Source organism: Schistocerca nitens, chromosome 5 (genome assembly GCF_023898315.1).
Source record: "Schistocerca nitens isolate TAMUIC-IGC-003100 chromosome 5, iqSchNite1.1, whole genome shotgun sequence".
Lineage (NCBI taxonomy): Eukaryota > Metazoa > Arthropoda > Insecta > Orthoptera > Acrididae > Schistocerca > Schistocerca nitens.
Window position 1 is genome coordinate 183,733,891 of NC_064618.1, and position 26,369 is coordinate 183,760,259.

At 40.7% G+C, this 26,369-nt stretch overlaps 1 protein-coding gene across 1 annotated transcript; it reads right to left on the minus strand.

Annotated features, from left to right (window-relative positions):
* Positions 1-9,318: 9,318 nt before the first annotated feature.
* Positions 9,319-22,623, minus strand: LOC126259378 (odorant receptor 43a-like). Its single transcript, XM_049956128.1, has 3 exons — positions 22,536-22,623; positions 18,674-18,829; positions 9,319-9,435 (listed from the first exon to the last, which is right to left on the minus strand). The coding sequence occupies exons 1-3, from the start codon at positions 22,596-22,598 to the stop codon at positions 9,376-9,378; spliced, it is 279 nt and encodes a 92-aa protein (XP_049812085.1). The 5' UTR covers positions 22,599-22,623; the 3' UTR covers positions 9,319-9,375.
* Between the last annotated feature and the right edge of the window lie 3,746 nt (positions 22,624-26,369).

Sequence of the window (26,369 nt, forward strand, 5' to 3'; positions counted from 1 at the left end):
AAGTAGTCTCTTTACATTTTATTACCTGAATTGTCCTCTTTAAAATGTTGTACTGGTGTTTTTTGATTGTCTTCATGGTGATGTGGAGCAGAAATAATTGTCAGGAGAACTGTTCCACAAGCAAAGACTAACGGTTCCAATTACTGTTTAACATCGTTTGTAGAGAGGTGCCATAGTACTGTTTCATTTCTATTCTAAGTAGCCTGTTTATATGTTTGTATGTTGGCAGCGCTTTAGACTGCATTAATAACATTGACAGCGCTGGACGCCCTTGATAAGAGACTCTGTGGCTGGAAGGACTCGCAATTAGAAGTTAATAGTTAGCAGTGATGGAGGTCGAGGTGTTGTTGCGAACGGACGGTCTGGACGAGTGTCCCTCATGGAGATTTAATATTGGATGCCCATGGATTGTAAAATGTGGGTAATGGAATTATTGACGATTATATAATTTTTGGAGCTGGATGTCACATGATTAAGATAAAAATCTGCCAAATACATTGTTTGCTCTGCAAAGAAATCCATCCTTTGCTAACCACATGCCTATTAGTAGTTAGAGCCTACATCTATTTACGTAGCCGGCTGTGTACTTGCTGTATTTGTTGTTGTTCGTGGCATGAAGACTTTCTGTGAGGTAAGTGACTTGTGAAATGTATGAGTTATTGTTAGGATTTCTTGTAATTCAGTGCCATTCTTTTGTGTTAATTAATAGATTGCGTTGCATTTGTATATTGTGGGTCACAAATGAATAAAATAAGTCTCAGTAGTATTTGTCGGGGGAAATTCTGTAGGTCAGTGTTGAAACGATGAAGACAAACAAAGTGACAGTACGTTCAGTTTCACTCGGCATTTTTATAAGGTCCAATTTCATTGAGCAATTTAAGTAAAAACGTAGAAGTTTTACCTTCTCAGTTATTTCAGTCCAAGTAAAAATTTAGAAGTTTCACTATTTGGCCAGCCGCGGTGGCCGAGCGGTTCTACGCGCTTCAGTCCTGAACCACGCGACTGCTACGGTCGCAGGTTCGAATCCTGCCTCGGGCATGGATGTGTGTGATGTCCTTCGGTTAGTTAGGTTTAAGTAGTTCGAAGTTCTAGGGGACTGATGGCCTAAGATGTTAAGTCCCATAGTTCTCAGAGCCATTTGAACCATTTTTTTAACCAAGTTGCACTATTTACAAATGACTGTTTCATGTGCACTAAACGTAACTATTTGTAGTTTTTTCTTACGTTGCATTAGCTCGAAAAATTATTCTCTATAAAAGATTATTTACTAACGTGCCGACGACGACAAAATCGTTAAAGATGGAGCACAAGCTCGGATTGAGGGTGGATGCGAAATGAAATCAGCAACCTCATCCATGATACACCTAAAGATGACTGTGACGTAGATTCCAACCGTCGTTTTCTCAAATGCCAGTCCAGTGTCTTACCACAGTGTTGCTCTGCTCCGTAATCATTTGCAGTAGTAATTTGTGGCCATCGGTCTTCTGTCTGGTTCGATGTGGCCCATCAGGAATTACTCTCCTTAGTTAAACTCTTCATCTAAGGGAATCACTTGCACCAAACGTCATTAATTATGTGTATGATATATACTAATCTCTGAATTTCCCTACAGTTTCAACTCTCTAAAGCTTCTTCCAGCAGCATGGAAAATATTATCTGATATCTTAACATACTGGGGACGGACAAAAATCTGGAAACCCAGGTTCATGCATTTTGTTTGAGCTAAGTGAATTAGAACGTGGCGAAATTGCTGGTGCTCATATGACTGCTTGCGTAAGCAACGGAGCCGAAGTTTTTGGTGTTTTCCAAGGAACTATATCGAATATTTATACAGCATACGGGGAAAGTGGGCAGAAATCATCCACTAATTCACAAATCTGACGAAAGTGATCGTGACGCAAGGTCACATAAGCGGATTGTGACAAAAAATAAGACGACGATAGCAGCAAAAGTCGCTGCAGAACTCAATGTTGCACATGAAAACATGTCAGTACTAAAAGAACACGAAAGGAGCTCCATAAGCAGGGAATTGGAGGGCAAGCTGGAATTACATACCCACTCATCAGTGATGCAAATGTCCATAACTGAAAATGTAACGCGGAAGCCATAATACCTGGACTAGAGGGCAGTGAAGGAACATCATTTGGTCTTTTCTGTTTCCAAATTCTGGCCGAGTTTAAGTTCCAACAGTGAAACTTGGCGGGTAGGTAGTTGTTGATTTAGGCTCCATGTTACTCCGTAAGGTCACATTATGATCAAGGATTACGTGACCGTTTTGGGTGATCACGTCCATCCCGTGGTACCAAGTTCGTCTCCCAACGGTGTAGCTACGTTGCACGGCGGTAGGGTGCCTGTTGATTTAACTCGCATCATCCAGGACTGGTTTTGTGAGCATAAAAATAATTAGTCGCATCTCCTTTCCCTATCACCATCCTTTATTGAGCCTTTGTGGTCTACTTTGAGGCGAATTCTGACTGACCGCTATAACCTCCATCATCGTTCTCTGAACTTACGATTACTTGCCATAGATATTGTTTGAACGTGCCACTGTTTTGCAGGAAGATTCAATTGAAAACGCACAGGCAAGTATTTATCCATTCTGACTGGAAGCTGTTTGGAATGCCAACGGTTTTCCTACACCGTTTTAGGCATGGCAATGTTTTGTGTTTGTGGTATTTCCACATCTTTATCCATCCCCCAATGGCCCCTCATTCTGTCCTTTCTTTTGTCAATGTTTGCCAGATTTTTCTTTTCATCTATTCATCTTATCACTAAAACTAATTCCCTTTATAGAAGGACACAGAACGAACGATCACGCAAAAGGATAGACTCACGTAGTCTACAGTGATGCGACTAGTAACTGTGCTACATATTTCTGTAGGTAATATGTTAAAAGTTGCATGCTCCATGGCAAGGTCGAACATTTGTTTGCTTGTTTGTTTCGACTTTACAACAAAATATTATTACCTGATTTTCTACAGGACCTGTGAGCTCTTTCATTCCCTGATGTATATGTAGTTGCAAACAACGATGTATAGTAACGATTTTTAGGTGCACTGCATTCAGGTAACAACAATTTTCAGCTCACAATTGTATCCAGCTTGTGCAGCTTTAAGCCTGATTGGTTTTTACGGAAAAGTAGTGAATCCGTCGTGATCCCCGAATTCGCTTCGGAAGCGTATCGAAATGACATTCATTGAAGAGCCAAAGAAGCTGGTAGACCTGCACAAAATCGAGTAGGGCCCCCAGCGAGCACGCAGAAGTGCTCCAACATGACGTGCCATGGATCCGGCTAATATCTGAAGTACTGCTGGAGCGAAACGACACCATGAATCCTGCAAGGCTGTCCATAAATCAGTAAGAGTACGAGGGATGGAGATCTCTTCTCAACAGCACATTGTAAGACGTCCCAGATATGTCCAATAATGTTCATTTCTGGGGAGTTATGTGGCCAGCGAATGTGTTTAAATTCAGAAGAGTGTTCCTGGAGCCACTCTGTAGCAATTATGGAGGTGTGGGATGGTGCATTCTCCTCCTGGAATTGCCCAAGTCCGTCGGAATGCACAATGGGCTTGAATGGAAGCAGGTGATCAGACAGGATGCTTACATACGTGTCACCGGTGAGAATCGTATCTAGACATGTCAGGGACGAGGGGTCCCCTGCTGACATACAGCGCCCATGGATCCATGACGTTGTCTGCATACCAGGACACGTCTACCCGCTCGTTACAATTTGAAACGAAACTCATCCGACTAGGCAACATGTTTCCAGTCATCAACTGTCCAATGTCGGTGTGGGCGGGCCCTGGCGAGTAGTAAAGCTTTGTGTCCTGCAGTCATCAACGCCACACGGGTGGGCCTTCGATTCCGAAAGCCTATATCGATGACATTTCTTTGAATGGTTCGCACGCTGACATTTCTTGATGGCCCTGCATTGAAATCTACAGCAGTTTGCGGAAAGGTTGCACTTGTGTCAAGTTGAACGATTCTCTTCAGTTGTTGTTGGTCCCGTTCTTGCAGGATCTTTTTCCGGCAGCAGCGATGTCGGAGATGTGATGTTTCAGCGGATTCCCGATATTCACGGTACACTCGGGAAATGGTTGTACGGGAAAATCCCCACTTCATTGCTACATCGAAGATGCTGTGTCCCTTCGTTCGTGCGCCTACTATAACACTACGTTCAAAGTCATTTAAATCCTGATAATGCGCCAGTGTAGCAGCAGTAACCCATCTAACAACTGCGGCAGACACTTGTTGTCTTAGACAGGCGTTGCCGACCGCAGCTCGGTATTTTGTCTATTTACATATCTCTGTATTTGAATACGCATGCCTATACCAGTTTCTTTGGCGCTTCAGTGTATGTATTTGCTAACAACGATGTATAGCAACGATTTGTACGCCCGCTACATTCGGTTAATTCCCATTTTCAGCTCGCAGTTGTTTCCAGCTACTGCAGTTTTAAGCCTGACTGGTTTTTCCGAGAAGTAGTAAACCCGTCGTGTCCCCTGAATTCGCTTCGGAAGCACAGCTATACGATATAGCTACGTCGTAGTGAAATGTTGTTAGCGGTCTTGCGTTAAGCCCGGTCAATAGGCGTGCTACGGCAGTATCAGGATGGTGGAAGTGGTCGAATGTATTAACCCGTGTCAGTCAATACGTACCCAACAGAGCTGTGATTTGATCAGTGTATTTAAAGCACTTCCTTTACAAAACGTGTTTGACTGTCCGCAAGTACTCTTAACGTAAATATGATTGTACGACTGAAAGGATTGCGTATGATGAATCCGTTCAGGTCAAATAGTTGATTAACGGTCTGATATCCTTAGAGTACTAAAATGTAATCGGCCAGTTTCATGTAATAATTCCAATTTCCAATAGCAGGTAGTCCCTTTCCTAAACAGCCGCTCACGTGTACTTTGCTGCCGGCCGGAGTGGCCGAGCGGTTAAAGGCGCTACAGTCTGGAACCGCACGACCGCTACGGTCGCAGGTTCGAATCCTGCCTCGGGCATGGATGTGTGTGCTGACCTTAGGTTAGTTAGGTTTAAGTAGTTCTAAGTTCTAGGGGACTTATGACCACAGCAGTTGAGTCCCATAGTGCTCAGAGCCATTTTTTTTGTACTTTGCTCCTAATCAGTGTGACATCAATGGAAAATTATTTCATTCAACAGTTATTATGCAAAGACATGCTGGAAAGCTGCTATAAAAATCTGACTATGAGAAAGACGGCACCAGTTGTAGCATTTAGTTGGGAAGGGGTGCACTGAACTCTTAACTACTCTGCGCCAAGCCGAGTCCTCTGCTTCTGGGACAATGTGGTCGCGTCTTGCTAACTGCAGGAGCTGCTTGCTCTTGGCTTATGCGAGGTAACAGTCGGGGATGGTACCTTCTGGTCACTCTAAAATGTATTGCTATCTTGCGCCAGTTGAAGGGAGAGCTGCTCAACAGACAAATTTGAACGCAAAGGTTGTTGAGTGATCATTAGGGCAGCTGCTCTCAGTTCATTTTGGTCAACGGCGCAGGGCCAACACGTAAGCAGTTTCTCCATGAGGCGAGACCTTGTCATTACTTACTTTGCTTACAGCCTTTTTTAAGCTACTTCTTGGGGCTACTAGCTGTGGAAGAGGAATGTGTTGGTTCTATCTTTTCTGTAGAATCTGTGCGTGTGTGCGCGCGCCTGTATCCAGTTTGGCTTCAAGTTTCCCTTTGGCCACAGAGAGGTTCTTATTTTAACATAACGGAAATGGTTTTGGTATGTCAGTTTCAAGTACGCCCGCACTGCTAAAAGCATCAAAAAACTACTTTTATTTGTTATTTTGTTGTAATTTTTTTTTTTTTTGTATTGAATGACCTTGTCAGCAAGCAGTTAACTTATCCCTTGCGAGACACAATATACAAAATATCCACTATTGATGTTATTTGTTTTATGGGCACAAGAGCTTGGTCCAAGACGTAATTCTTCGTATAACATTTCGTCTTCCAGTGCTGGGGACATCATCAGACGTTTTAGTGCCGGAAAACTCAATTACACTCTCAAAGAAGCTCAGCAACTGTTTATAATTATGTGACGATGCCTGGCGTTATCAGGCCGCAGAGAGTCGAACCGAAATATGTTATGGAGCTTGTAGGGGTTAGTGTCGCTTTTTTTATTTGATACTAAGACCTGGAACTTTTCTAATTTTCATTCTTTTTCTTTTCTGTTAAAGTTGTTTTTGTACTTTCGAATTTCTATGGCCTCTCTGTAAATCCTCGCATAGTAATACACAACAGTATGTGTTTGTAAAATGTGCAGGACACGTATCCCTCCTGCAAGTAAGCACACAATCTGGAGTTGATTGTTTGAAGGACGAATGATATTTAATGCCGTTCTCTTCAGAAAACTACACCGCACAGCAACACTCCCTTAAGCAGAATCCTCCCCCAGCTTTCACCTTCTCACCCGTATTTCCGGATACTGCTAAGAAGTCTGCGTTTCGTGAACTTGTTTTATTTAAATTTCCGTAACAGGACGTGCGCGTAAGCATTTTCACTGCCTGACGAGTACCATAAGGAATTTGTCAAAGTAAATACACATTCATCATCGTCGAGTACTTGCACATCACAAGAAACTGGCAATCGTGGAAAAGATCCGAACGCTAAACAATCGATCAATTCGTTTCTCCTCTATACTCTGCGTTTACTTCTCAAGCGTTAATCGCCATAAGCTGGTACATCCATATGGAGAGTGAAATAAAAGTCATAATTCGTCATCATACGTAGATACATTTAGAGCAACGATCCGATAGGATGTCCCGCAACAGTATTTACTGATCAGTCCGCCTGCTTAGCTGGGTGGTAACGTGTTCGCCTCCCATGCAAGTGGGCCCGGGTTCGATTCCTGGCCGGGTTGGAGGTTTTGCCCGCTCGGGGACTGGGTGTTGTGTTTTCCTCATCATCGTTTCATCCTCACCACCGGCGCGCAAGTCGCCCAATGTGGCGTCGAATGCAATAAGACTTGCACTTGGCGGCCGAACTTCGCCGAATAGCGGCCACCCGGCCAACGATGCCTTACGCTCATTTCCATTTTTTTTTATTTACTGATCAGGAAAGACCGAAAGAACTATTGTGGTCAAATTACAACTTCAACGATATCGTCACGTAAGTAATTTGTATACAAACGATAAATACCACGTAGGGATTTTTTTAAATCGGTAGGTATATGTAAAATAACCATACCTTACATGTTTCAGCTTGTTCAGTTACATACCTTATATGGCAGTTAATCAATAATGTTCTCAGTATGATAGGGTAACAAAAGAAAGTGCACCCACAATATTCGCGTGAGAGACGTAGTCGCGTGTTTAGTGGCGACGCGACATGCTGACATGTGTTGTCTGCACAGTCTTTCTTAAAGGGTATCATAGCACTAAAAACAAAATTTAAAATAAGCAATACTTCAGGCTTGCCAACGGCCTTGCCGCAGTGTTAACACCGGTTTTCGACAGATCACAAAAGTTAAGCGCTGTCAGGCTTGGGTAACACTTGGCTGGGTGACCGTCATGATCAGCCGAGCGCTGTTGTCAAGACCTGTTGAGACCTATTGACGACTACCTGATCGACAAGTATCGGCTCCGGTAACAAAAACTAACAACATGCCCCTCCATATCGGCATCCAGTGGCGCCTAACAGCTGAAGGTTACAAGGCGGTCGGTGCGCACCGACAATATATACCAGGTAGGGATTTTTTAAGTCGGAAGCCGTAAATAAAATATCCATTACACCCTCAAAGAAGCTCAGCCAGCCGAACTGTTTATAATTATGTAACGATTCGCGACTTTATCAGGCCGCAGAGATTCTAACTTGCTAACTGTAGGAGCAACTTGTCCGTGGGTTATCCAAGGTAACAGTCGGGGATGTCCCTTCAGGTCACTCCCAACTGAGCTGGTATCTTGAGGCAGCTGCGTCGAGAGCTGCTCTTGAACGGCGAAGAAATTGTACAGTGTCAGTGTCGTCCTTGGACGGAACGCTTTTGGCGTAACTTCGGCAAGTTCCATTTTGGACTTTAACATGTGTTGGAAGAGCAGTTTTAAATACATCTGTGATGTGATAATATGTCCCATGCTCCACAATTACGTTCCTGGATTGTCGGTATATCTAAACTGCATATTATTGGTGTGGCTTTTCATTGAACACGCACTTATTTGTGTCAATAAATGGCTGATTTTGAAAAAAAAAAGAATGCCTTTAAGGAACATATGTGTAAAAATTGTAATTCTTTGCCCAAATTTATAATATTATTGATTTTTTTTCAGATTTAATAGATTTTATACACAACTCATGTGTCAACATTGCTTCACAGTCTCAGGGGGAGAACCTGGTTTACATATACTTTGTAAAATATTTTCCCGTACGTAAATTCTTAACTTTTTAAACATCTTATGACTCTTGTACAAATATAAAACTATTTATCATTCTGTAACACCACATTATTTAAATCTCTGAAAGAAAATCACTGATGTAAACCTTTCTAATGGGTCACATTGTAGCTCACCTCTATTCTAGAACAGGTTCAACCAAAAATAGAAAAGAGCTCTGTGTAGTCAGTTGTCAGTTTGGTACAAACACTTCCTGCAAATTACAATATTTTTGTATGAATTTTGTGTCGGAACTGATGGTGGTACCATTGTAAAATGTCGTAAAGTCTTAAATAAAATCTTAGAATAAGGTACAACGCATTTTTTTGGAGTTATATTGTTGTTCGAAATAATACCTTTATGATATACAACATGTGTTTCTACAGTAACTGAAAAACACGCCATCGTATACGAAGCGGTACCGCTTCTAGACAAGACGGTAACGCATTTGGCGGTAAGACACCGGAAACAACAAACCATTAAAAAGTTTAATCTGTGGTTTACTAACAGAAAATATTTCAGTGCACTGATGTTAACAGTAATTTCGCATCTTATCATCTCTCTTGTAGCGCTAACAATAGTTGCAATGGACGCCGGTAAAGTATCATGACAAGCATGTCTTAACTCGCAGACCATTATATAAGAGTATTTATTTCTCAGTGATACATTATATGTAATAACAATTGTGCATTGCTACTGACATTGTAGACAAGTATGTTACAATAATTTTTTTATTGCTAGTAGGTTTTGTATGGTCGACTATTGACAAGTTATTACTAGTTTTTCATAAAAGAAAGGGTGTATCCAAAGTTTCCATGTAGTTTAAGCTTATGAGAAATCTGTGTCATTACTTTTAAATACAGTTTGTTTCCTTTCTATTCTCAAACAAAAAGACCCAAAGAGTAGCTCTAAAAAGTAAGCTTAATGGTTTATTACTTGATATCGGGACCGCTAAGTTTCATGGCGATGTTGGCCACTGGGGCATTACCTATTACTTTGCAATGTGTAAAGCATGTTGAACATCGCGTACGATCCATTCAAAACCTGAAAAAGACATTCGCATCAAAATTTTATCAAGTGCTTAGAATTTTGAACATAAATTATTACTACCAAATTGTATAACGATGATAATAGCAGAAATTTTTAATCAATATTTTGATTCAAAATAGACAAATCATTATTAAAAGCGTAAACAACTTTTAATAAATGTTTAATGTAGAATGTTAGCTGGCATAACCAACACACTGACGTAAAAACTTGCACATTTTCCAAATGAATAGTCTCCTTCAGCTGTCGTTTGACACATTCCTTCACATCTATATTCCAAAGAATCCTTGTCACATAGCTTCACCTCTGTATTTTAACGGAAAAAATTGACGAGTAAACTGTGCCCCTATTTACAGTTTTTACTCTGTTTACAGTGGGTTTAGCAGAACGGAATATTTTGGCATGAGTTGAGACAAACGCTAGTGATAATTATTACTAAGAGAGAGGTGTTCCATTATCTATACTGGTGGAATTTGCAGCGAGTATTCAACAAAATTCGCTTATGTTTCATCTAATTTTCTTGATAGCACATGAGATTCTTACTAGGACAAGGCAACGATTAACTGATTTATTTAGATAACGAGGAACTCTAACTTTTGTTGCTGATAACGAAATTAATTTTTTGTTTTCAAATGAGGGTGATGTATCAGCGACATAAAAAGCAGATATCCTTCTGTGAATGACGATAACTCGCTTTTGTAGAAATCACATGTCTATACACTAATCGAATTTTGTACCCTGAGATTTACCGTCCGAAGAAATTAATATTCAAATTAATGTACGAAAAAGAGGGAAGTATTAAAATTTTGTTCATCGACGTTATCAAACTTTTAACAATATTTATAGTCTTTGTTTTCCGCCAAAAGGATGAAGTATTTTTAATTTCGGTACGTAACCATATTTTCACGATTTCCATTCAGTAATGTCTTGTGAAGTGATTTTGTGGTAATCACTTAAATCTGTCCACAAAAACCACTTAAAGACACTTCCTGGCAGATTAAAACTGTATACCGGACCGAGACTCGAACTCGGGACCTTTGCCTTTCGCGGGCAAGTGCTCTACCAACTGAGCTACCCAAGCACGACTCACGCTCCGTCCTCACAGCCTTACTTCTGCCAGTACCTCGTCTTCTACCTTCCAAACTTTACAGAAGCTCTCCGGCTCTCCAGGCTGTGGCTACGCCATGTCTCCGCAATATCCTTTCTTTCAGGAGTGCTAGTTCTGCAAGGTTCGCAGGAGAGCTTCTGTAAAGTTTCGAAGGTAGGAGACGAGTTACTGGCAGAAGTAAAGCTGTGAGGACGGGGCGTGAGTCGTGCGTGGGTAGTCCAGCTGGTAGAGCACTTGCCCGCGAAAGGCAAAGTTCCCGATTTCTAGTCTCGGTCCGGCACACAGTTTTGATCTGCCAGGAAGTTTCACATCAGCGGATACTCCGCTGCAGAGTGAGAATCTCATTCCACCCAAAAGACCATTGTTACGGTAGGCTTATGCAATGTCAAGTCACATTGATGTGATCACCTGTCAAAAGCCCGAATTACCATGTTTTGCAGCGCAGGCCGCTGCGATAGAAACAGGAAGAGGATTGTTGAGGTTCTGGAAGATAACGACTAGTATATGGAGCCACGCCGACTTCAGTGGCGTTTCCAGATGCGATATTCCTTGTTGAGGACCCATGACGTGAACAATCCTATGGAGGTGGTCCCACAGATTTTCGACGGGTTTAAATCCGGGCATTTAGGTGGCCATGGAAATATGGTAAAGCCATCCTGGTGCTGTTCGAACCATGATGTACAATAAGAACTGTGTGACATGTTGCATTGTCATGCTAGTAGATTCCATCGTGCCAAGATATCAAATGGGTTCAAATGGCTCTGAGCACTATGGGACTTAACATCTGTGGTCATCAGTCCCCTAGAACTTAGAACTACATAAACCTAACTAAGCTAAGGACATCACACACATCCACGCCCGAGGCAGGATTCGAACCTGCGACCGTAGCAGTCGCGCGGTTCCGGACTGCGCGCCTAGAACAGCTAGACCACCGCGGCCGGCCGTGCCAAGATAAAACAAACTACATTTATGGCTGGACACGGCCCCCAAGGGTAAAAGCATACTTGTGTTGATCCATTGTGCCTTCCAGAAAACTAAACTCTTGAAGGTGATGCCGTCCATCCTGGACCTTTCTGATGATGGTCAGAGGTCGTTTGCCTTCAGATGTTTCACACCATACAGGAAAATGGCTATTTGTCCGATGGAGCATAAAACATGATTCATCTGAATCTGGACGTCCATTTGCGATACTGTTGTGCAAACTGTAGCCTTAGTCACTGAAAATAACAGTCAGCATTGGTAAATGGAACAGGCGCCAGTTGTGGATGCCCACATGAAGCAACATTCACTGAACGATCATTGAGGAGACACTGTTAGTAGCCCATTGATTCATCTGTGTGGTCAGTTCCTCAACAGTCTGCACATCTATTCGCCAGTGCACATCTCCACACATATAGCTCAGCACCGTCCTCTATGGCCCTTAGTGCACCACACTTGCCTTGGCGCTGGTTCTGGATAGCGTCATTTTGTAATGCACATTATGCTTTAATTATAGTTGCGCTTAGTCAATTCGGAAATGCTTCCACCCTTGGCCTAAAATACAATTATTACGCCCTTTTGGACGTTAGATAAACTGCTCCACTTCCACATTATGACAACGACTGCACTGTCTTCCACGTACCCTGAATAGAATACTTGTGTAGGTTATAGCTCTTTTTATTCCGTAAAAAAAAACAAAAAAGAAAATCTCCATAAATCACAAAATCCTACGAATTACGTCATAGTTTTGTAATCTATGTTTCTTTTTCTGTAGAAAAAGTAACCCAGAAGCTACAAAAGGATTATACATTCTTTTGAGTCATTCACCTCATTCATCTCAGTCCTGAGAAAAATAGATAAGTAAAAGAGAACACACACACACATATATATATATATATATATATATATATATATATATGTGTGTGTGTGTGTGTGTGTGCATGTAGAAAATCCTAAAATTGGTCATTTCCCTTCTCATTTACTTACTTATTTTTCCTAGGATTGAGGTGAATGACTCGATGAAACGTAGAATCCTTTTGTAGGTTGTGGGTTACGTTTTCTACATAGTTTTAATTTATATTTAATCAGTGGTCAGCGGACGCATCAAGCTGACTTTCAGCCTTGTCCTCTGACTGGCAATCACGTTGTTTCTACTAGTTATATCTATGATACCGATTGGATAATTAGTTATGAAATAATATTATATTTATATCAGAATCACCTCTCAGTAGTGAAACTCATTTAAAATCTAAAAAAGATCGTAAACCTTCAATTAATTATTTTCCAGATCTAAATTCCACATTTCTTGCAGGAAATCAGCATTTCTTCCATGCTTCACATAGAGTATGCTCAGCTTTACATCATCAAATAGTGATGAAACAATAAACTGATTATTTTTTCGATTCGTTTGAAATGTGATGAATATGGAGTGAGGCATATCAAATTCTGCTGAGCTATAGGAGTTCGTAATATATACCTCAAACTTCTTCCCGGTCAATGCAGCAGATTCCACAGTTTGTAGTTCTTAAAATGATATTGGAATTTTTGAAATTTTCAAAATATTTTCTCATTGTTCAAGCTCAGAACTAGATTCCTCTTTAGCTATAGGTACACAAATTTCCATACGTTCTACAAGTCTACCATCATTTGGAAGAGTGTCTTTCATTTCAATTTTAGGACCATTGTAAACAGCCCATTTAAGAATAGCACATGCAGCTCTTGAGGTCTATGTAAATATTACAGAAAGATCCCCCTCCCAAATAACCTCTTTATAATCTCTGCAAAATCCACCAGGCATTACAGATGGACTAAGCACCTCACATTTCTTCCTCATTATTTTTCCATTGTTAAGCATATCATCTTCCACGGCTATTTTATGAGTAAGAGACGAAGCCAAATCCAACAAACTGATGATGAAATAAAAGGACGTTCGGTTCTATATAAAATATTATTTTCTCTATATAAAATATTATTTTCTTTCCTTATGGTTATAAAATCGAATAGCTTTTCAACACATTTATCAATAAATATTTTATTAGATTTTCTGTCATATTTTAGGTAATATAATCCATCAGTATTAAATATCCTACTCTGAGTAACATTAGGATGAACCCAACCATGACCAATATAGATTTTAGTTTCGGTAGCCTTAGTAGAAACATTTAAGCTATATTTACTTTTCTCATTAACAGGGAGTGAGAAAAATTGATACTCTTTGCTCATTTAATATGGACAAAATTTTACAAAGCCATTTCTAAAGTTTGGAGTTAGTTAAATTCTTATTTTCATAAGTTTCAGTCATTTCGAAATCCTGAATAGGAGAAAAAGGCGAATATATACACGATAATGTGGTTCATGATTTATTCCTCCACCAAATTCAGAATTAGGTTTGAATGAAGCAATAATTAAGTTTCTCACTGAAAGTGATCTGTATGCTTCACAAACATTCCATTAGCTGACTGAAATTTACACTATGTAATCAAAATTATCCAGCAACTGTCTGAAAATGACCTACAAGTTCGTGCCGCCTTCCATCAGTAATGCTGGAAATCAGTTTGGTGCTGGCCCACCATCAGCCTTGATGACAGCTTCCACTCTCGCAGGCATACGTTCATTCAGGTGCTGGAAGGTTTCTTGGGGAATGGCAGCCCATTCTTCACGGAGTGCCGCACTGAGGAGAGGTATCGATGTCGGTCGGTGAGGCCTGCCACGAAGCAAGCGTCACAAAACATCCCGAAGGAGTGCCATACGATTCAGGTCAGGACTCCGTGCCGTTCAGTACATTACAGGGACGTTATGGTCGTGTAACAACACTACCACAGTTCGGGCATTAGGAACAAGTGCTGGACCATGCTAAGCGATGCAATCGCCATCTCCAAATTGCTCTTCAACAGTGCGAAGCAAGAAGGTGCTTAAAACATCAATGTAGGCCTGTGCTGTGATATTGCTACGCTAAACAACAAGGGGTCCAAGCTCCCTCCATGAAAAACACGACCACACGATAACACCACAGCCTCCGAATTTTATTGTTGGCGCTACACACGCTGGCAGGTGACGTTCACTGGGCATTCGCCATACCCGCACCCGGACATCGGATCACCACATTGTGTACCGTGATTCGTCACTCCACACAACGTTTTTCCATTGTTCAATCGTCTAATGTTTACGCTCCTTACAGAAATCGAGGCGTCGTTTGGCATTTAGCGGCGTGACGTGTGGTTTATGAGCAACCGCTTGACCATGAAATCCAAGTTTTCTCACCTCTTGCCCAACTGTCATAGTACTTGCACTGGATCGTGATGTAGTTTGGAATTCCTGTGTGATGGTCTGGACAGATGTCTGCCTATTACACATTACGACCGTCTTCAACTGTCGGCGGTCTCTGTCAGTCATCAGACGAGGTCGGCCTTTACTCTTTTGTGCTGTACGTATCCACTTCACTATCACATCCGAAACATTGAACCTAGGGATGTTTAAGTGTGTGGAAAATCTCGAGTACAGACACAAGCGAAAACCGAGCGAGGTGGCGCAGTGGTTAGCACACTGGACTCGCATTCGGGAGGACGACGGTTCAATCCCGTCTCCAGCCATCCTGATTTAGGTTTTCCGTGATTTCCCTAAATCGTTTCAGGCAAATGCCGGGATGGTTCCTTTGAAAGGGCACGGCCGATTTCCTTCCCAATCCTTCCCTAACCCGAGCTTGCGCTCCGTCTCTAATGACCTCGTTGTCGACGGGACGTTAAACACTAACCACCACCACCACAAGCGAAAACCAATCACCTGACCACGTTCGAAGTCCGTGAGTTACGCGGAGCGCCGCATTCTGCTCTCTCATGATGTCTAATGACTATTGAGGTCGCTGACATGGGGTACTTGGCAGTAGGTAGCAGCAGAATGCACCTAAAATGAGAAACGTATGCTTTTGGGGGTGTCTGGATACCTTTGATCACATAATGTATGTTGATTAATTCGAATGGATAATTTTAGTAATATCATTAGCAAGTCTTTTCATTAGCAAGAATTGTTTGGCCACTAACTCGAAGCACACATTCAATGCTTTTCTTCAGATCCATATGCAGTTTTACATCACTTTCAAAAGTAACCTTATTTAAAATATTATCTGCCTTAATGTGAGTACCTGGCTTTTTTAAATGAATAGCTTTCTCTAAGCTTTTCAAAGTATATTGGCCACCAGGAATTTCTATTGCCTCTCCACCGCAAAACAATTTATTATTTTTGGACATAATATATTGTGTTAAAAATAGAACCAACTGATGTGACATCACTGTAGCTGTCTCCATCTCAATCTTTTTTATAAGAGCAGATGGCTTACTACTAATTTACTAATAATGAAAATATTATTAATCAAATGAAAACTGATAGAGAACCTAAAATAAAAATTCCAGAGAAGAAATGAAAACATAAGTTTGAGAAACTCATGCTTAATTCTAATTTATGAGGAATGATAGGGCCAAGTGGATATGAAAACAACAACATTAATGGTTGACAATTATCCTCTAGCTGTGGGAGAGCTCAGACATATTCAAAAATACCAAAACAATTAGTGAGAAATAATCTAATTTTCTAAATATATTTAGACAAGGTGATACAAATTTAAATCATATGTACCATGAGTTTGTTGATTCTGATTTAATGGTTGATGATTTTAATGAATATTGTCGTAAAGGCTGGAATGAAAATCCGTTCGGATTTTTTTAATGATATACATAGTTAGGAAACCTAATGGAAGAAAATACAGATATCAAATTATAGATTTTTTACAACAAATGAATGTTAAATGTAAAAGCTGGTTTATTAAGATGTTTTTGACTATAGTAAATGTTGGCGAAATATGAGACAGAAGTTGTTAAAAATGCTAAACTAAATGGAAAAAATTTAAGAATTGGAGGAAAGGATTCAAGCTTTGGAGTCAACAATCAAGAACAGAATACGAAAAATATAAGAAGGAAATCAGCCTGTCACTAGAGTAAATGTGTAGATAAAACAAGGAATTGAAGGATTAGATGAAAATGTTCTGAAAGCTATTGAAGCAAAGAGATAAGCTGAAGAACAAAGTATTCCATGGCATCCTACCACTCATCAGTCTGAAGAATTTGGAGGTGTACCAAAAAATTTGACAGTGTGAAACTCCACAGTTTCATTAAACATTAAGCGAATGAAAATACAGGCTGCACGCAATAAATAGGAAGGAGAGGAAGAAAAGTAAAAAAAGGACAATGAAAAGAAAGGAGAGAGTGATGTTAAAAAATAAATATAAGTGAAAGAATTTTAAAGTGTATTAACTGTGTGAAGATAAATTTTTTGTATTAAAACCTGTTGGCACATTCAAATTTGTTGATTCCTTTGTTTTATTTTGACAAAAAGTTTTGGCATTTCTACATGCCATCTCCAGGCTCCATATGCAAACTGGAACCATCGGTATCTGGATGCCATGAATTCTACAAAGATAACAAAACAGTCAGGCGTAAAGTAACAATTCTATATGACTCTAATGAGACGTGATTCTCTAACACTTTCTTGACTGCCCATGTTTTCACCAACCTTCAAACAATTTTCATAGGTGATTACGATAGTACCAGTCGAATAACCGACCAGCTTCACCGTTTCCAACATTCTTGTTCCTGGTGCAAAGCCACGACAATGTACCCTTTGTCAAAGTCCCTCAGGTCACTATATATCCAACTTGTATCTTCCTAGACTGATTCCCTGTCCGATTCAGCTCCAACTATTTACTTTACTAACTACACTGCATGCTCTTAACGCCACCAGGTGGCCATCACTGTCTGTGTCGATAGTGATCGCAATGTTCTAGTGATCAGTGTCAACAAATATGCGTAGACTAAAAGAAAAGTTCAAAGTGAAAGAATGTCAATGACAAGATTCGCTGATGACATCGCTATCTTCAGTAAATTGTAGAACAATACGGGATCTCTTGAATGGAATGATTAGCCTAATGAGTACAGAATATGGACTGAGAGTAAATCGAACAAGGACGGAAATAACGGGATATAGCAGAAATGCGAACAGCGAGAAATTTAACATTAGCAATTATGATTACAAGTAAATGAAGTTACTGAATTCTACTAGCTAGGCAGCAAAATAATGAATGACGGACGGAGCAAAAGCAGAGTAGCACTGGCAAAAATGGCATTCATGGAGAAGTCTACTGCTCTGAAGTTCTATTTCAGGCTGGAGATCGTGTTGTGATATTATGAAAAAGATTTTCATATCATGGCTTGCGCTCACTCGTTCACGTTATCCCTAACACGAACATTGATGTTTTATTTAGTATTCTCGATTAACAGGTGTTCAAAAATGGTTCAAATGGCTCTGAGCACTATGGGACTTAACATCTGAGGTCATCAGTCCCCTAGAACTTAGAAGTACTTAAACCTAACTAACCTAAGGACATCACACACATTCATGCCCAAGGCAGGATTCGAACCTGCGACCGTGGCGATCGCTTGGTTCCAGACTGAAGCGACTAGAACCGCTCGGCCACAACGGCCGGCTAACAAGTGTTGTTCTTTTTATGTACCTTTGTAATGAATATACTATGAACTTTCCAGTCATCCAAGAAAACATTGGCCATGTACAAAGGCCTGCCTACATATGGCCGTTAAGTTATCTTACCTTAATCCCACAGAAACGCTGTGTGACTATTTGGAACTGTGAATGAAACACAGCAGTCAAAATCCCTTGTTAGGTAGCTCTACGAAATCTAATGCACGGTGAGTGACTGAAGTTGAATATGGCATACCTGAAGAAATTAGTGGATTCTCCGACCGTTTTAGCTATTCGACATACCACTCACTGAAGAACCAGCTCTTTACTGCCAAATATCAGGCGTTGTTGTAGTAGAATAGTACCAAATTTGGAACTTTTGGGAAATCCTATTCCTACGTCTTTTTAGAGTCAAGGGAGCCCCACAAAAGCTTTACTGGACTTAGGAGGTTAAACCAATCACACAGTATTGCTAAGACAAATCTTTCCAACCCAAAATTTGCAAGCATAGAGCTTGTTTATCTTGGCAAGTCTGATGACCTGACCTACATGTGCGTTGTCCCTACTGATACGCGAAGCATGTACAGAGCACTGCGGCATAAGGCAGAACTTTCTTCATCTCACCTGCAAGAACGTCTCCTTGGACAGCTTGTACGTTTTTCCCACAGTGAATTCCAGAGGTCGTCTGGCCGCCATAGAGAAAATAATCAGGTTGCGCCTGAACCGAGTGTCGCAGTCCACCCATCCACAGCTGAATGCCGAGTGCAGCAGTTTGTCACTCTGTAATGCACATATCGGTACTTATAAGCACAAACAGCAGCTGACACAAACCAGTATGCTTCAACTAATAGATAATAATGTTTCGTGATTTTCATTGATACATTAAAGTGCTCGTAAACAAAGCTGAGTTAGCGCTTGCAAATACTATTATATGTCTAAGACAGTCATCTGGACCTTTCTTAAGAGAATAAGTACTTATCATTGAGTACGGGTACTTATTGAAATGTGCTGGAAGTACGCAATTTCCTTTGAAATAAATAATTTCTGTAGTTAGGTTTCCGAAACTCTTCAGTTAAGACAGTTTTTTATTCAGAAGTGGCTGTGGTATTCCTTTTTTTTTTTTTTTAACGGAGCTCAACATGACTTCTTAGGACGTCAAGCTGCCTGGTTTGGTGCCATAGCGTCTGCTAGCTCTCCAAACACCACATAATTTTTCCTGCATACCAGTACTAGCGGCACACCTGGAAGAAAAGATATTGTGCAGAAGAGATCGGCTCGTTAATCGTGCTATGAGAACTGAGTGGTAAGAAAAGTCACATTCAGAGTTCTAGTAACAGTCTGACACACAGTTTTAATCTGGTATGAGGTTCCAAAACAGCTCACTCTCTGCTGTAGAATAAAAGATACATTCTTGATTCAATAACCACCCTGCAAGGCTTTACCCTATTTGAATTTTTCACAACATGTTTTCCTGTGTACAAGTTATCCGTTGTAAAAAAAACATGATCAGTGTTGTTTAAGGCCATATTCGTTAATATAAATTCACCCATCAGTGCGAGAATAATGGTTCACGAATGGGAAACAGGTAGATGTGTGTAATAACCACCACAGTCTATGAATAGAAGTTTGGCACATGCAGTCTGTTAACAAACAAGAGTATGCCATGGAGGCATGATAGGTGTAGTCTGACAAGAGCTTTCTCTTCATATCATACATCTCTTTTGACGATCATGGTACTAAATATAATTATATTTGGCCCACTAAAAACATACCCCTACCCTTCATCTGACGAGCAATGTCGACGATCGCCACATCCTCAGTTATAATTTTCTTTCAGAGCTTACACAGTTTTGTTTTTATCATTGATTCAACACTGACCTTCCGCGTTGCTTCCACTTTGTCAGCAGTGTTATACTTCGTCTTTTTTGGGGGGACGGGGAGGAATTCATTTGTGTGTATATATCCACGTGAACCATGTCTGAAAGGTCTATTATGTTCTGATTGAGTATTCAGTAGCAGTATCGAACATTTTCTTTACTCAGTGTTTTGTGGCGGTCGGTGTGCATGAGCAACCAGAAATGTGCCAGATAGTAGAAGAAATGAATGTTACTATCTGGTAGTCCTGATAGATAGTTCAGAATACGCAGTGTCTGAGGTAAAAGTACAGGTTTGCCAGCCCGCTGTGGCAGAGGAAGTTGACCTTCAGTTGAATAGAGAGGCAGGATAAACGGTAACTTGAGTATCAGGTATTCCTGCCATTACCCAGGATAAAGCTGTTCCAGCTGGACTCAGTTTGTCAGGCTCGTTAGTAGAATCGGAATGCGTAAATGCGTATGTAGAGATAGTGTGTAAACTGTCAGGATGACGTCCTCGGCTTGCTTTGACATAGCGGAGACAAGGGCTAACACGACACATCTTCTGCTTAAGTTACTCACGCATACTTGATGGATGTTCGAGGGCACTGACAAGGGAGTTAAGGAACTGAAGAAAGAATTTCATGAACAGAAAGAGGAGAGTCAACCTTAATCTGAGGAACAAAATTAAATGTCGGATGAAGTAAATAGTTAGATTAAAAAAAAAAAAAAGAATTGACAGGCTTGGGCCAAATACTCATGGATTCAGTAGTTACAAATATGAAATCACAACACAATCTGTTGAAAAGAATGTTTCAATGAGTTGGGTAGAAAATCTTGATAAAACCGTCGATTAATGTCAAGAACTGGTTGTTCAAATTAACAGTATGCAGAGTAATTTCGAACCTACAATCACAGAAAGCTACAGCTCCACTGATGTTCAAGACAAGATTATCGAGGATGAAGTAGTTAGTCAGAACCAAGCGTAACCAGTGTGGGTTAGAACGTGTGAGAAGAGCAGCAGAGTTTGAACCATTTCTGTGAAAGCATCAACGACAGCGTAGATAAGAGTAGCGACAGTTGTGACCAGATCTCATATAAAAGATCCTACTCGGCAGCAAGGGCAACAATCGCTAAATATATTACGACACGAGTGCACTGCCTCATGCAAAAGCCAAAACACCAACATGTGTACCAAGCCGGAACTCGAAACCAAAACCTTGCCTCGCATGGCTAGTCGTTTTAGCAGCAGAACCGTCCAGGACGGCACCACGACCACCAAGTCTGGCAGTCCCTCGTTTCACTTCAGTGAATTTTATTCATTTGATATCCGCATCAACATCTACATCTACATGGGTACTCTGCAAATCATATTAAAGTGCCTGGCAGAGGCTTCATCGAACCACCTTCACATTAATTCTCTATTACTCCAATCTCGAACATAGCCCAGAAAAAAGACGAACACCTTTATCTTCCCGTGCGAGTTCTGATTTCCTTCATTTTATTGTGATGATCGTTCCTCCCTATTAGGTCGGCGCCAAAAAAATATTTTCGCCGTCGAAGCAGAAAAATAATGCTTGAAATTTCATGAGAAGATTCTGTCGCAACGAAAAACGCCCTTGTTTTAATGATGTCCATCCCAAGTCCCGTATCATTTCAGTGTACTCTCTCCCCTATTTCGCGATAAAACAAAACCTGCTGCCCCTCTGTCTACTTTCTCGATGTACTCCGTCAATCCTATCTGGCAAGGATCCCCAACCGCGCAATAGTATTCTAACAGAGGATGGACAAGTGTAGTGTAGGCAGTCTCTTTAGTACATCTATTACATTTTGTAAGTGTCCTGCCAATAATATACAGTCTTTGGTTAGCCCTGGCCACAACATTTTCGGTGTGTTCCTTCCAGTTTAAGTTGTTCGTACTTGTAATTCCTAGGTATTTAGTTGAATTTACGGCCTTTAGATTTGACTGATTTATCGTGTAACCGATGTTTGACGGATTCCTTTTGAGCGCTCAAGTGGATGACCTCATATTTTTCATTAGTTAGGGCCAACTGCCAATTTTTGCACATATAGATATCTTTTTTAAATCGTTTTGCAATTTGACTTTACTAGTCGATAAACGACAACATCATTTGCAAGCAACCTAAGACGGCTGCTTAGATTGTCTCCGAAATCGTTTATATAGATGAACTGCAAAGGCCCTATAACTACATTGGGGGACGCCAGAAACCATTTCTGTTTTACTCTATGACTTTCCGTGAGTTACTGCCAACTGTATCCTCTCCGACAGGAAATTACGAATCAAGTCACGTGACACGATATTTGAGAAGCACGCAACTGCACTACAAGCTGCTTGTGTGGTCCAGTGTCAAAAGCTTCTGGATATCTAGAAATACGGAATGAATTGGAAATCCCTTGTTAATTGCACTCAGTTCCTTGTCAATAGCACTACCTCATGGTAGGGTAAATGGGCTCCCCATTGAAGTGCTAATCTCAAATATCCCGGAAAAGAACCTAGGGAGAACTGATGATAAAGGGACAATGTACTAGTAACTTTCTCAAACAACTCGATTGTCTTTTCTTCCCATTTGGGTAGTTTAGGCTGGCGCAAGCGCTGAGGTCTGCAAACTTACCTGTGCCGTTACCATCTGCCCGATGACGGAGTATAACCCGACCTCAAACAGGACGTGAGGCATTGCGCTTATGATCTTCAGTGCTTTCGTAGTGCCTCCGACAGTCTGCAAAAGCTGAATGTGCACAATTTTTATAAATTAATTTGGATTTTATTATTATAAATCCTGTTACATATTATTGTTCCAAGGTTTAAACTCATATGGAGATTGAAAAACATACATTATATCTTGTGTTATTTACTTATGAATATGATGTTGTAGGATAATGTAAGTAAAAAGGGGTATGTGCATTTGCTCCCTTCATCACATAAGCCATTAGTATATACTACTTATTAGATAAACTCTAAGCAGATGGTAGCTTTTAGTGAATAAGTCGTTTAATGAAAGTAAGAAAAAGAATTAATTTGTCCAGACGCTCATCTGGAGTACGTTTCTGTATGACTGTGAACGCCAGACATTCTTGATGATAGACGAAAAGTGTCTACAAGCGCCGCTGCGTAGGAAGATAAGAAGGATCACCAGGGCAGAAATGAAAGACAGTGAATACATGTTGAAACAGATCAATGGTTAAAAAAACCTCATCGAAACTTTTCAAGAAAAGGGAAACCTTTTTAGAGATTTACTTTGAGACAAAATTTTTGACAGCTGTACAAAACCGGAAAATTTTGTTACAGAAGAATAAGTGTTGAAATTGTCAACATATGACGAAAACTGCCTTAAACAATGAAGAGTCACTGCAACGACGAGGAATAGCTTTTCGAAGAAGAATGTGATGATTGTAATTCTCACATTCTCTTTTCAGTAAATTATCTGTTCCTTTCACTTGACGTTCAAATGGTTCAAATGGCTCTGAGCACTATGGGACTTAACATCAGAGGTCATCAGTCCCCTAGAACTTAGAACTACTTAAACCTAAATAACTTAAGGACGTCACACACATCCATGCCCGAGGCAGGATTCGAGCCTGCGACCGTAGCGGCCGCGCAGTGCCAGATTGAAGCGCCTAGAACCGCTCGGCCACACCAGCCTCCTCATGTGACGTTCCAAACTCTTTGCCTCTTACACTACATTACACAAAGCTCAAAAGCTATTCCTTCTCCCTAAACTGGCCTCTTTTTCAAATTTCTCCGTAGTTGCATGCTCAACGTACAATTTATGTAACATTGCGTACAGGATACACACTCTCCTCAGCGGATATCTCCCTTTCAGGGCCTTCCACTCATATTACTGTAGTCTGGATTCTGTTCAAGTTGCAGGGAAACCTTTGCTCCTTGCATTTTATCCCACCTAAAATCAAAAGTTCTAAGAGTATATTAGAGTAAATATTGTCAATATCGTTTTCTAAATATGCAGATTGCTGTGTTTCATATATCTGTGTATAACAAGAACAAGTATGAGAGATATCCCTCATTATTCTTATCATGCCAATTCATTTAAATCAAAATAACGATTAACTAAAACTGCAAATTATCACACGTGAACTGACAGTGCTATCTCACGTCATGAACTGCGTAGGCATTATAGTTCACTGTTAAAGCCATGGTACAGACTATAGCACATAGCACAACTTTTTCAGCATGAGAAACGACACAAGCTCCGTGCCTCTCAAATTCCTAAAAGAAACTAATCATAATATTCTTCAGGAACCCTTTGTACCATGTAAACTGACGGAAAAAATCGCAACACCAAAAAATAACTAATTTCGGATATAGGTCTGTTTAGGTAACATATTTCACACTGCAAAATGTCACGTTAATGTAAGCACGAAATAAGCCAAAGCAAATGTGAAATACTGGTACATTAATAACTGAAGTAACCGTCGGAATATCGGATGCGAGCATACAAATATGCATGCATTGTGCTGCACAGTTGCCAAATATCAGTTTGTAGGATGGAGTTCCATTCCTGTTGCACTTTGGGGTCAATACAAGGGTGGTTAATGCTGATCGTGGATGATGGTGGAGTTGTCGTCCATATGCGCTCTACTGGAGGAAGACAGGGTGACTGAACATTCAAGACAACATGCCAACAATCTGTAGAGCACGCTGGGTTACAACAGCGGTATGTTGGCAAGCGATATCCTGTTGGAAAACACCCGCTGGAATGCTGTTCATGAATAGTAGCACAACAGGAAGAACAACCAGACTGACGTACAAACTTGTAGTCAGGATGCATGGAATAACCACGAGAGTGCTCCTGCTGTCAACGAAATCGCAACTCAGACCATTACTCACGGTGTAAGTCCAATTTGTCTAACAAGTAGACAGGTTGGATGCAGGCCCTCTAGAGGCCTCCTTCTAGCCAACACAGGGCCATGACTGGCACCGAGGTGGAACCAGCTTTCATCAGAAAACAGAACAGACCTCCATCCTGGCCTCCAGAGAGTTCTCGCTTGACGCCAACGAAGTTGCAGATCGTGATTGTTTGGTATCAATGTAATGCAATCTACAGGGCGTCGGGTTCGAAACTGTTATTGAAGTTACCGATTTGTAACAATTCATTGTGTCACTGTGGTGCTAACTGCTGCTTATACTACTGTTGCAGATTCAGTACAATGTGTCATAGCAATACGCTGAACACGACTGTCTTCCCTCTTGGTAGTGTTACGTAGCTGTCTGGAGCCCACTCTTTTTGCGATTGTTCATTACCATAGCCACCATCGTCAGGAATCATATGCAGCAGCAACGTTCCTGCCAAGTATTTCTGCAATATCGCTGAAGGAACATCCAGCTTCTGGTAGCCTTATTACGCGACCTCGTCCAAACTATGTGAGGTGTTGATAATGGCTTCGAGGTTCCTGTAACCGATTCAGAACTTCTGGTCACAATTGTATACATTATCTTTTAGTGTCTCTTAGCTGCAACGGTAATACTTTTTCCCAATGGAACTGAATGTCCAATCTTTTCATCATGCACAGTTCCTGCCAGCAGTTGAACATTACTTCAGTCCGGAACCGCGCCACTGCTACGGTCGCAGGTTCGAATCCTGCCTCGGGCATGTATGATGTATGTGTGTGATGTCCTTAGGTTTGTTAGGTTTAAGTAGTCCTACGTCTAGGGTACTGGTGACCTCAGATGTTAAGTCCCATAGTGCTCAGAGCCATTTGAACCATTTTGTTGAACATTACCACACAAATATCAACATGTCAATGTCGCAGAGCGCAGCAGCTTGTGACCACCAGAGTACAGGAAAATGGTTAGTTAATTATAGTCAAGTTTATAATTGAATATTGCTGTTGTTATTTTGAGTGATAGTTACTGAATGACCAGTTCATTTATTACAACCTTGAGGGTTTCAGAATTTCGTATTTTCGTCCATAAAAACATAAAAAGAAGCCAACTGTACAAAATACGATTTTGAAATCGGATACATATTTTTGTATAAATCTTGCTTCTACAATCACAAAAAATCGCGTGAAACCATTAAAGCTTTTCCTTCGTACAGAAAAATTCAGTACTACAAATTTTGAAGGCATTCTTGACTAACATAAACTCATCAGTCCAGTCTCAAAGGTAAATAAAGCTCACATCCGTTACAACGTGTATTTAAAGGAAATCTGATTTCCAACCTCGTAGCGGCGTTATTAGCGCAACTATAATGTGACTGGCACGAAATCTGAACGGACATCGTCTTGCAGATGTGTAAATACACTTACTAATTGCCTTTTATGAACGCCTGAACAAATTATTCATTGTGTTACTTGCATTAAACTAGCTGTCTTCTACTTGCAGTTGAACTAATAGAAAGTAGCAGAAGTTGAAAATACCGCTTCAGCTGTAAGTTACTTTATTTTCAAAGGGTCCGTTTCGGACTGTTATAAACCCATCCTCAGGT

Bases quoted from the DNA above. Each gene is read 5' to 3' on its own strand.
- LOC126259378 (XM_049956128.1), bottom strand. From the start codon at position 22,598: ATGCCTCACGTCCTGTTTGAGGTCGGGTTATACTCCGTCATCGGGCAG. The intron at 18,830-22,535 runs GTAAGTTTGCAG...TGTGCATTACAG, and splicing joins GGCAGATGGTAACGGCACAG to AGTGACAAACTGCTGCACTC. The intron at 9,436-18,673 runs GTGAGATGAAGA...TGTCTTTTTCAG, and splicing joins CCAAGGAGACGTTCTTGCAG to GTTTTGAATGGATCGTACGC.